Genomic DNA, 12657 nt, shown 5'->3' on the forward strand with positions numbered 1-12657 from the left:
CTAAGCTCTGGAGCAAGTGCATAGTATATTTACCTTTTAGTAAATCAACCGCTGTGTCCACCATCTTGAATGATTTACTTACCTCCTGCGAGTTTGGATTTGAGTTCTTCTGATAATTTGCTTGTGATTTATAATCCATGGATCCTGGCTGGGAGCTCTCAGGGCAGAACTGTGAACTGAACAGGAACTGTGAATCTGTCAGGCTGGAATGGTCACTGGAAGCGACATTGCGATTTGAAGACTTATAAGCTCTGCAATGACATGCAATATGTCTTACTATAAAGTATTAGCCAGGCATCAACAGACAAAGTTCTCAGACACATGATGCAAGGTAGTTGAGAAGCTTGGTTCAGGTCAGTGAGATCAGCTAAAAACAATCTTATTGGTTTCTACAGGGCAAGAAATAACTTTTAACCACTTCTGGACAGGAAGATTTTCCCCCTTAATGACCAGGCCATATTTTGTGATTCGGCACTGCGTTACTTTAACCTTCCTAGCGGTATTCCCGAGCGTGACTCGGGGTTAGATTTTACAGCCAAAAGCGGCAACCCCGAGCCACACTCGGGGTAGCACTAGGAAGATCGCTGGATTCTGGTAGAGGTTTTACTTACCTTTTCTCCGGGATCCAGCGAAGTATGCGGGCGGTATGCGGTGGCGGAGCTTCCTCCTGATCATCTGCGAGCCCCGGCTTCCACCTCCAGCGACGTGACGTTCGCAGGGGGGTGGAACCGGCGGCAAATTCAAATGTAAAACACACCAAACACACTGATACCATTCAAAATAAAAAAAATTCACATTACATTACCCCCCAGTGCCCTTTCCTGCAGTTTTACTGTACTTTTTATGTATATATATATATATATATATATATATATATATATATATATATACGTAATTCTTGTGAATGAGCAGCCCAAACCAACAGTATATATATATATATATATATGTATATATATATATATATATATATATATATATATATATATATATATATGTATACATAATATATGTATACATACATATATATATATATATATATATAATATATGTATACAGTTGGTTTGGGCTGCTCATTCACAAGAATTACATGCAAAATAATGGTACCGCTTTCAGCACCTAAAATCCAAAAGAATCCTACCATCAGGGAGGTTAACGAACAATTGCACGGTCGTGCGACGCTGTACCCAAATAAAATTGATTTCCTTTTTTCCCACAAATAGAGCTTTCTTTTGGTGGTATTTGATCACCTGTGCGATTTTTATTTTTTGCGCTATAAACAAATGAAGAGCGACAATTCTGAAAAAACAAAACAATATTTTTCACTTTCTGTTATATAACATTGCCAAAAAAAAAATCAAAAATACAATTTTTTTAACATTTTAGGCCAATTTGTTTTCTGCTACATATTTTTGGTAAAAAAAATCGCAATAGGCGTATTTTGATTGGTTTGCGCAAAAGTTATCGCGTCTACTAACTACTGGAAAGATTTATGTAATTTTTGTTGTTTTTTTTTTACTAGTAATGGCGGCGATCTGCAATTTTTAGCGGGACTGCGACATTGCGGCGGACAGTTCGGACCCCTAACTGACATATTTGACACTTTTAGGGGGACCAGTGACATTACTACAGTAATCAGTGCTAGAAATAGGCACTGTTACTGTAATGACACTGGCAGGGAAGGGGTTAATACTGTGGGTGATCAAGGGGTTAAATGTTAGCCTAGGGGAGTAATTCTAACTGTATGGGGGCGCGGCTTGTGAAATTATCACAAAAACCTGTGATCCTATATAGAAGGATCACAGAAGCTCTGTGATCATTCCAGAGAGAAGAACGGTCAGCTCTGTTTACAACAGCTGACCGTTCTTCTCTCTCAGCGGGGAGCGATCGCGGGTGTCAGGTGGCAATCGGAGCCGCCTGCCCCGTGCATCAGAGTCCCCGTTGAGTGGGAGCGGTAGTGTGCTGCCGCCGGCGCGTGCTCACCCCCTAGCTGCAGGCGCGCGAACGACGTAGCCCTACGTCGGTTCGCGCAGGAGGGCCGCCCTGCCGCAGTATATATGCGATGGGTGGTTTGGAACCGGTTAAAGGGCAATTCCAGAAAAGAACATGATAGCTGCTGCTCTATGAAAATGATACTGTACTCAACCTACAGAAAACACCACTGTGTTGTCACAAATCATCCTTTTTATTCAGTTGCCTTTAGGCTACATTCACACCGCGATTTAGACTGGTGAGAATTGTAGCGGCAGGAGTCAGCCGGTGTTTGGTCAGATCAGAGAACGGAAGTAACGTTCCGTGAGCTGACTGATCAAAAATGCTTACATGCATTCCACTGCTAGCATTGCTAATCTGAACACCTGCAGTCAGAAGGCGGCAGTGGACATCTTGTTACACCCAGCCAATCTTTAATTTCAGACTCATTATATAAATAAAGTGAGCATATATATTCTCATATACAGTATTTTGAAACCTGTTAGACAGTTGCAACAAGGCTCATTGTAACTGAAATGTGCAGGTTTACTAATGCATTATCATAGTTAATCTTTATTGCAAGAAGTTCCTTTTTTCTGCCACAAGATGGAGCTTTGTGAACTTGGATTCATCATCAGTTAAAGAGGAAGTAAACCCTCCTCTGCAACTTTTACCTATAGGTAAGCCTATGATAAGGCTTACCTATAGGTACTGTAAATATCTCCTAAACATGTACCGTTTAGGAGATATTTACCTTAAATGCAGCCAGTGACATCACTGGCGCATGCGCTCTGATGGAACGGCCGTTCCTTCAGAGCCCCATGCCGTGACTGTCGGCTCCCGCGCGCATGCGACAGCCGAGCGGCTTCTGAGCCGCATCGGTTGTCATTACAAGACAGCTCACCGTCGGCTTAGGACACCGGTACCGCGGTGATGCCTCTAGCTGCAGGCATCACTCCAGTACAAGCACTTTCCCGAAATATCGGCAATATCGGTCACATCTGGGGCCGATTCCGATATATCGGGAAAAGTGCATATCAGCCCTCGATATATCGGCTTTGCCGATAATCGGTTGATCCCTAGTGTGAAGGTCCCCTTTCAGAACAGGGAGAAGATTGCTTTCATTGACTGGAGGTCCTGCTCTCATCAAGGTTTTAATGAGCGTTCATCTCCACTCCAAGCCGCCATCCCAACATATAATAATAATAATACTGTCTGAGAGGACAAATGCCTCCCCTGCCAACCCTCCCCTGATCTGCCCTATGTGGTAATGCATCTTGGTTAAAGGAAAATCCAAAAGCAAATAATAAATATTGCACAGTAATAAAATGCGTCATGCACTATGCAAGTCAAGCCTAATAGGTGGGAGAATCTGTAGTGAACTCAGAAATACTGAAACCCTGGAACATGGATTAGGTTCAATATTAAAGCGGAGTTCCGGGCAAAACATTTTTTTTAGCTAAAAATACCCCTGGGACATTCAGGGCTAGTGCATTTAAGCAATGCTAGCCTCTGAACTGTCCCCTTTTTTCACTTACCTATAAGAAGAAATACTTACCTTGAAAATGTCTGGTCCAGCGCTGCCATCTCAGGTGTGGGCAGTTGAAGCCGGAGCTTCCCTCTTCGTGTCCTCTTCGGTGACGTTGGAGTCCTACGTCACTTCCTCCTTGCATTGACTCCTGGGAGATGAGCGTCATCAATCCCAGGAGTCAATGCGCCTGCACTGGTGTCGCTCATCACTTCCGGTGCAGGTGCGTCATCCCTGAACAGCTTCTGGGCATGCCCAGAAGCTGTTCAGCAGGGAATGATGCGCCTGCACCGGAAGTGACGAGTGACACCAGTGCAGGCGCATTGACTCCTGGGATTGATGACGCTCATCTCCCAGGAGTCAATGCAAGGAGGAAGTGACGTGGGAGGCCATGTCCGCAGAGGGAGGAAGAGGAAGGAAGGTAAGTATATTTTCATTAAAAACAAGGTAAGTGAAACAAAAAAAATGTAATTATCCAATTCTTTTTCAGGTGTTTTTTTTTTCCTTATTTTTAAAATTTTTTCTTTTTTTTTTACATTACCAGGGGCTGAATCGTTTGGAGCCGATCATATCCAGAGTTTCACCATAGGAAAGAAGTGACAGGGTGGCTGTGTCAGTTTCATTCCGGGACACTGTGTTGTCCCCTAATGAAGGTGCCCAGGACCCCGGACAGACCTGCAAAATGCGGGCAATCCGGGACACGTGGTTACTCCAGTGTATCAGAAGTGACAGTGATCTACTGACACTGCACTTGTTGGAGGGAGGGGGGGGGGGTGGAGGGGCTAAACGCAGGTGATGGCAGGTGTTGGGGCTGATCCCACTGATGCGTTTTTTTCAGGTGTTTTTAAGCTAGCGGACGGTGCAAACTTCATTTTTTGGGTGGAACTCCGCTTTAAGAATAGGTTACTGGTCAGGGACATGGATTCACACGCTACACCAAATATTAACATCCAACTCCTTGATAAGTCCTTCTCTTGTCTAAATGCTTATAGCTGACTCACCCACTAATCTTTGTTTATGTACCATCCGGCTTATGGTTAAAAACCGACAAGTTAAAATCCTTTATTTTAATATTTTTTCCGGGAATTAAACACTATGCGGAGCTGCTAGGAAATAAATTACATTCTTTATACAGAAAACCCCTCACCCTGCTCCTGGAGGAATGCTGAACATGTCTTTGATGTTCCAAACATTGAGATTCATTTTCAACTCTGTAGTAAAAAAAAAAAAAATGACACAAAGCAAAACTGTAAATATATTTGTAAATATACATCGCATCCGCTCATTAGTAATATGGAAATGAGAAGTGTAGGATATTCTCTACTATCAGATAAATGTATGAATAATTATATTTCTATGAGTTAAAGTGTTACTAAAACATGGAGCCTGCATTCACTATATCTGCTCTCCCACAGTACACAGAACATGGAAATTCAATTATTTTAGTAAATATAAACTGCTAAATACTTTTTTTCTTCAGCAGTATATAGCAGTCTTGTGACTTTTATCAGTGTCCCGCCAAGCACTGTTTAAAGCTTGTAGGAGGAATTTTCATTCTCCTCCAAGTGTCCTATGAGGCTGCATGACTCCTGACCCTCTGTCTGGACAGTGCTGATTGGCCCTGTGCCGATCACATGCATTATTCCAAGAAAAAAAAAAAACTTTCTAGCAATACACACCAAACTAGAGGACAGTGGAAGAAGGGGAGGTTCAGGGAAGCCAGTATCAAACAGCCTTTTTACACAATGTGGATAATTAACCCCTTAGGTTCCACAGTGAGTATAACATGCATGCTTTACTGCATATACAGACTTATTTTTACTGTTGTGGGTTTAGTAACACTTTAACCACTTAAGCCCCGGAAAATTTTACCCCCTTCCTGACCAGGGGGTATTTTACGATTCGGCACTGCATGAATTTAACGGACAATTGCGCGGTCGTGCGACGCTGTACCCAAACTAATTTGACGTCCTTTTTTTCCCACAAACAGAGCTTTCTTTTGGTCGTATTTGATCACCTGTGCGATTTTTTGATCATGCGCTATAAACAAAAAAAGAGCAATAATTTTGCAAAAATAACAATATTTTTCACATTTTTTTATATGAAATTCCCCCCAAAAAAAATGTAAAAATCAATTTTTTTTTACATTTTTGGCCAATTTGTTTTCTGCTACCTATGTTTGGTAAAAAAAAATCACAAAAAGCGTATTATGATTGGTTTGTGCAAAAGTTATTGCATTTACTAACTAAGGGAAAGATTTTTGTCATTTTTGTTGTTTTTGTTTTAACGCGTAATGGCGGCGATCTGCGATTTTTTTTGCGGTACTGCGACATTGCAGCGGACAGATCGGACCCTTGACTGACATTTTTGACACTTTTGGGGGTACCAGTGACATTACTGCAGTAATCAGTGCTATACATATGCACTGTTACTGTAAAAATGACACTGGGAGGGAAGGGGTTAACTTTATTGGAGAGGGAGGGGTTAAGTGTGTTCCTAGGGGCGTGTTTCTAACTGTCATTGGATGTGGCTAGTGGTGTAATAGCACAGATCAACGGTCCTACATAGCAGGACCGAGTGATCTGTGCTTTTACACAGGGGAGAGTGACAGGCGGCTTTGTTTACATTAGCACACGCGCCGGCTTCGTCGGGTACGAGCGGGGGCGGGAGTGCGCCTCCGGTGGCGTGCGCTCGCCCCCTATTCGCTCCCAGGCTAGTGACGTACCGGTACGTCACTTTGCCTGGGAGGGGCTGACCGCCACCGTATATAGTCGGGCGGCGGTCGGCAAGTGGTTAAATCAATTAATAATTGTGACCGGAGTCACTTTGGGCGCGGGGTGACCAGGAAACTGGGGGGCACCAGGGATATGGTTTGGATGGCTCCAAATGGGACAGTGATATTCAGGAATGATGTCTCTCTTGAAATATGAAGATTTTAATCCCTGTACATTGTGAGGTCCGTGACCAGGAAGTACAACTCCTAATATGGGCATTCCAGGAAGTTCAATGTGGAGACTGTCTATTGCTTAACGATGTTGCTTTTGTCTGAATAAGTAAATGTGATATTCTTGTCTGAGGTGGCTTTCCATTCACCTATTGTTAAGTGTGCTAATGAACTCACCTGTTGCCTGCTAAGGGATGTATTGACACTGAGAGTAATGTGTATTGGGGGCTCGTTATGTGACCATTGTGTGATGTTGGGGGCTGGATTTGGGTCATTGTTCATGTAGTGACTGCATTACTTCTAACGTGTACATAAAGCGTGTATTCCTTTTCAATAAAGAGTCTGATTCCTGCTTGACCCTCAATACAGAGTCTCGTCTCGTACTTGGGGTGGGGGGGGGGATTATTAGTATGGGTTTCTTGTTCGGCTGAGTGGAGTGTCCGGTAGCTGCCTTTGTGTTCGGGAATGAAATGTCCTAAACGACTGAATATATTCTTGCATTTTGGTGTTTGGTAAAACTGGATCTAGATTTGAACATCTGCAATCAGATGATCCGTAAGGTGAACATTTACTAATAAAGTCTTAGGCTTCAAGTTTGCTCAGCCTGGGGAGTGATCATTATGCTGGGCTCTTCATAAAGAACCACAAACAAATATAAGTTAGAATCACCAGAACACAAGTCAAAATCACCACCTTGCCCCTCTACCTTATCCAATCATAGAACGCTTCAGGAAAAAAAAGGGAACGACTTCCTGTGTTCACAATGCACCAGGCAGGCTGCTCGGAAGAGGACCCGGAAGCTAGTGGAGATCACTGGTGTGGCTGGGTCTACTTCAGTGATTTGTGGCTTCCAAAGGCATCAGCCAGGTATGATTTATACATAGTTACATTGACCCAAGCTGAGCCACTGTAAATATATAAAAATATATCATGCCTGGAATTCATCTTTAAAGTGGAGTTCCACCCTAATTTTATACTTACCTCCATCTTCTCACTCCGGGTCACCTGAAAAAGAAATGGATAATCGCATTTTTTTTTTTTTTTTTTACTTACCTCGTAGCGAAGAAAATATACTTACCTTACTTCCTTCTTCCTCCTTCCTCGGCCGCGGCCCGTCGTCACTTCCTGGCTCTGCAATGATTCCTGGGAGCTGAACGTCATCGCTCCCAGGAATCATTGCGCCTGCACCGGCCCCGACGTCAGTTCCGGGGCGCGCGCGTCATTCCCTTCTAAACAGCTTCTGGGCATGCCCAGAAGCTGTGGAGGGATGACGCGCGCGACCCGGAAGTGACGTCGGGGCCGGCGCAGGGCATCGTGGGACTGAAGAAGGCGGAAGAGGACGCCGAAGAGGATCTCGCTGGCTTCAAGCTGCCCACATCTGAGATGGCAGCGCTGGACAAGACGTTTTCAAGGTAAGTATTTGTCCTAAAAGGTAAGTGCAACCCGGGACAGATCAGAGGCTAGCCATTGTGGAATGCACTAGCCCTGACTGTCCCGGGGGTATTTAAAAAAAAAAAAAAATTCCAGGGTGGAACTCCGCTTTAATCCTTTGTTTTTAAGGACTCATGCACACGGGGCGTTTGAAAAAACAAGCTGCAAAGCCAGTTCTGAGGCCAGAAAAACAGCAGCTGTAAAAACGCGCTTTTAGGAGCGTTTTGCATTGGCTTTTAGCCACATTTAGCAGCGTTAGCGTTTAGCAGCATTTCTCTGCCCTCTTCTATTTTCCACTCCCAAATCCAACTAGTACAGCTTAAAAATTCTTGACGTGGCCTAGCACTGTATACAACGTTTAGGTGCGTTTAGACACATCAGACAATTTTACAGCCTAACGCTGCTGCTCCAGAACGCACTGGCCCTAGTTTTTTTTTTTTTTAAAGCTTGAAAAGGCCTATGCCACTTACAGCTCCTAAAAGCTAGTGTGTACATGAGGCCATAGAATAACATGGAGGGGCGTTTTAAGCTGCAAAAAAAAAAAAACGTCTTACGCTCCTAAAAGCAGCTGTAAAAACGCCCTGTGTGCATGAGGCCTTAAGCTGAATTCCAGGAATTCAGCTCCTTTGTAAAAAGTGAAGGCACACTATGATTTAAGCCCAAGGAGTTGCATGACATCTCCTGAGCTTATCTCCATTGTTTACATCTGACAGTTTTAATGCCGGAAGAAAGTGCTGTATTTTCGGGAGCGCAACACTGATACTTCGGGTCTGAGCATCTTCAAAATTAGAGTCGGTGCAGCTGCTAGGCTTGCCCCTCCCCTCCTCCTGCCCAACCACAGAAGCTTTTGTATTATGTGAACTCAGTGGGGGCTGGTGAATGAAAATTTGGGAGGGGGGGGGGGCTTCAAAACCAACACCCCCCCCCCCGACAGGACAGTCGGCTGGCAATCAAATCTACCACCCCTCCTGGGCAGCCAGCATCCTTACCTGCTCCTTCCCTGAGCGGCTGTGAGTCTCCAGCTGTACGTCTCCTCCCTCTCCCTGGCCAATTGCCAGTAAAGTCGCTTCTCTTTTCAGCCAATCAGGAAAGGGGTCTTACGACCCGCTTCCTGATTGGCTGGGAGCAGAGTCAGTGTGATAATAGCGAATATTAATTGGCTAATGTCATACAACTGGGTGGGCTCAGGGCGCAGTGCTCTGCACCCCAAGCCCACCCTTTTTTGAAGCCTATTAGAGCCTCTGGCTCTAATCATGTGCTTCAAAAAAAAAAAAAATCCCCCATTGGAATCCATGTGTCCGGTGCCCTGCTTGTAGATTAGGGGGCCGGACGAATGGATGGTGGGGGGGGGCAGCGCCCCCAATGGACGGGCCACCACTGTGTGAACTCCTTCGTAAATAAGAAAAGCTTCTGTGAATGGGCAGCAGAGGGGAGGGGCGGGCATAGCTGATCTGTGTCTCTCTTTGTGACAGAGCCATAAACCTGTCAGATATACATACTAGAGATAAGTTCAGGAGATGTCAGGCACCTCCTTGGACTGAACTCATAATGTGTCTGTACTTTTTACAAAGTGGCTGAATTCCTGGAATTGAGCTTTAATAAACAGATTCTAAATAGAGATATGTTTCTTGATGTTTTCTTCTGGCGCTATTTACTTACATTTACTTGGGGTAAGTACTTTAGGGATGGTTTATAAGGCCAAAAAAAGATTCTCCCCAAAAAAAGATAAATATTACCTCTTGTGAAGACAGTGACTCCAATCTTTGCTCTTCTTGAATAGATCAGCCTGGAATTTTCAGCCTCTGACACACTTCCGGGGGAGTCAGATGCCTATCTCGCTGTGAACCTTCCAGCCCCTACATTGCTAAGAGATACAGTAAAGATGTTAAAAGATACAGATGTTGACAGGGTCTCTTTAAATACGCCCATGTGTATTTGAAGTGCAAAGAAAATGCATCACATTACTGTATATAGAGATGGAGACAGAGAGCGCTCCCCCCATGAAGAACGTTTCACAATGGTAGCATATTTTTTAGAATCAGGAAAATTTCATGTCATTACCTCCTTTTCATAACCATATCAAAGCTTCAGGCTGACAAAAAACAAACATTAAATATACATTGGATACGCTTCAAAGAAATGAAAAATAAATATACTGAGCAATTTCCACTGAAGAAACAAGATCTAAAAAAACGATAAGGAGATTTTATATTTATAGACAGGAGAACAAAAACATCTGAGTAGACTCTCTCCACCCCTGTCCCTCTTTATCTATTCTATAGCCTAGGTACTGTATATCTTATTTCCTGGACCTCCTCATGTCAGCCTACTATGGGTCAGCTCCGCCCCTCTAACCCCTCTAGGACAACCTCTAACTAGCCTTTATCCACTTAAGCCCCGGAAGATTTTACCCCCTTCCTGACCAGGGCCTATTTTGCGATTCGGCACAGTGTGACTTTAACGGACAATTGCGCGGTCGTGCGACGCTGTACCCAAATGAAATTGACGTCCTTATTTCCCCACAAACAGAGCTTTCTTTTGGTGGTATTTGATCACCTGTGCGATTTTTTGATCATGCGCTATAAACAAAAAAATAGCGTCAATTTTGCAAAAATAGCAATATTTTTCACATTTTTTTTATATGAAATTCCCCCCAAAAAATGTAAAAATCAACATTTTTTAACATTTTAGGCCAATTTGTTTTATGCTACCTATGTTTGGTAAAAAAAAAATCGCAAAAAGCGTATTTTGATTGGTTTGCGCAAAAGTTATCGCGTTTACTAACAAAGGGAAAGATTTTTGTCATTTTTGTAGTTTTTTTTTTAAACGCGTAATGGCGGCGATCTGCGATTTTTTTTGCGGTACTGCGACATTGCGGCGGACAGATCGGACCCTTGACTGACATTTTTGACACTTTTGGGGTTACCAGTGACATTTCTACAGTAATCAGTGCTATACATATGCACTGTTACTGTAAAGGGGTTAACTTTTTTTGAAAGGGAGGGGCTATGTGTGTCCCTAGGGGCGTGCTTTCTACTGTGATTGGCTGTGGCTTCAGATGTATGAAGAGTGATCAACGGTTCTACATAGTAGAACCGTATGATCATCCTTCATACACAGGGGAGAATGACAGGCAGCTTGTTTACACAAGCCGCCTGACTTTCTCCCTCTCCCCCGCCGATCGCAGAGTGACCGGCGGACATCGGGTCCGCCGGTCACACGCGCGGGGGGGTCCGTGACCACGCGGGAGCGGGAGCGCGCCTCCGGGGGCGCGCGCTCGCTCCCTAGACCCTCACAAGCTAGTGATGTAGCCCTACGTCACTTTGCTTGTGAGGGGCTGACTGCCGACGTAGATCGGCGTTAGGCAGTCGACAAGTGGTTAAAGTTCGGCTGTCTCCCCTAGGAAACCGTTCTTTTTTCGTCCTTGCTCCGGACACCTTTAAAAAAAAAAAAAAAAGAAAGAAAGAAAAAATAAAAATATCTTATATATATTATCTATAGGTACACACATGCTGAATTTTGGGAGACTTCTGCCGGTTCAAAACAAACTGGCCGACATTCGGCCCGTGTGTATGTTAGTCTGTCCGACAGAATCCGGCCATTTGGCCGGCTTATGTCAGACGTACATGCTGGAAAACCAGGAGCCGACCGACTCCCGATCAGCGCTCTCAGCCAATAGCAGAGGTCGCTCATTGGGGTGTTCTGGCTGGGGGGGGGGGGCGTTCCCCTGTCAGAACACAACAGCTCAGCGTGGAGATCGCTGTACTAACTTTGCATAGTTAGTATGGCGGCTTCGACCAAAGCTGTCAGTTTAAAAAAAAAAAACGAATAGTGTGTACCCGGCTTATCAGAGTCCATTCACACTGCCGCGACTTGTGAGCCGACTTGTGTGCCCTTAAGTCGCCCCAAGTCGCTTGACATAACAAAAGCAATGTTAATCAATGAGTGCTGTCTTAATTGGCACTACTGAAGTCGCTCCGACTTCTGAAAAGGGTCCTGTACTACTTTGAGGCGACTTGTGATCCGACTTGTCCCATAGACTTCAATGGGAGTCGCCTCCTTATCTTATTTGAAGCGACTTGTGATCGGACTTTCCATTAGCCACTTACCGCATATCGACGTAGGGCTACGTCGGTACACTTTGCGGGGTTATACCGGGATGATGCCTCTAGCTAGAGACATCATCCCGGTACCGTGGTTTGAAGCCGACGGTCGGCTTTCCGTTGGTAAAGACCGATGCGGCTCGGGAGTCGCTCGATCGTTACCGGGGGGGGGGCGGGAGGGGACGTCCCCCCCCCTCCCGCCGCCTTCCGTGGCTTTGCTCGGGGCTCCCGTCCCACCGGGAGCCCCGAGCACCCAGCCGGCACGTCCGCCGGCTGGATGGAGTCCCGATGAATGCCGGAAACGGCATCGATCGGGTCTCAGATGACGTAACTCGGAGGCGGTGTCCATGACGTCACTTCCGGGTTACTCTGCTGCAAAAGGCGGCAGTTTTAAAAAACGGCTTATGCAAAAATGCCGTTTTTGGCGTTTTGCATACAGGGAAGTGTAGTGGAGGGGTTTGGGGTCTTTTAGACCCTCGATCCCTCCATAAAGAGTACCTGTCACTACATATTGCTGTCACAAGGGATGTTTACATTGCTTGTGACAGCAATAAAAGTGATCAGATTTTTTTTTTTTTTTAAAAACCTGTAATAAAGTTGAAAAAAAAAAAATAGGGAAAAAAAAAAAAAAAAATTTAGCCGCCCCCGTCACCGTTAGCTCGCCCACAAAATAAAACGTATAC

At 44.7% G+C, this 12657-nt stretch overlaps 1 protein-coding gene across 1 annotated transcript in view; it reads right to left on the reverse strand.

Annotated features, from left to right (window-relative positions):
• The window catches only part of IHO1 (interactor of HORMAD1 1), a gene marked incomplete at both ends in the record, with an annotated part of 34608 nt that extends 29909 nt beyond the window's left edge, over positions 1-4699 (reverse strand). Inside the window, 2 exons of the mRNA XM_082264868.1 lie at positions 83-251; positions 4644-4699. Coding sequence (XP_082120994.1) covers positions 83-251; positions 4644-4699 — 225 coding nt within the window. The remainder of the gene's footprint in view (positions 1-82; positions 252-4643) is intronic.
• Between the last annotated feature and the right edge of the window lie 7958 nt (positions 4700-12657).

Source organism: Pelophylax lessonae, assembly GCF_965119305.1.
Source record: "Pelophylax lessonae genome assembly, chromosome: 8".
Lineage (NCBI taxonomy): Eukaryota > Metazoa > Chordata > Amphibia > Anura > Ranidae > Pelophylax > Pelophylax lessonae.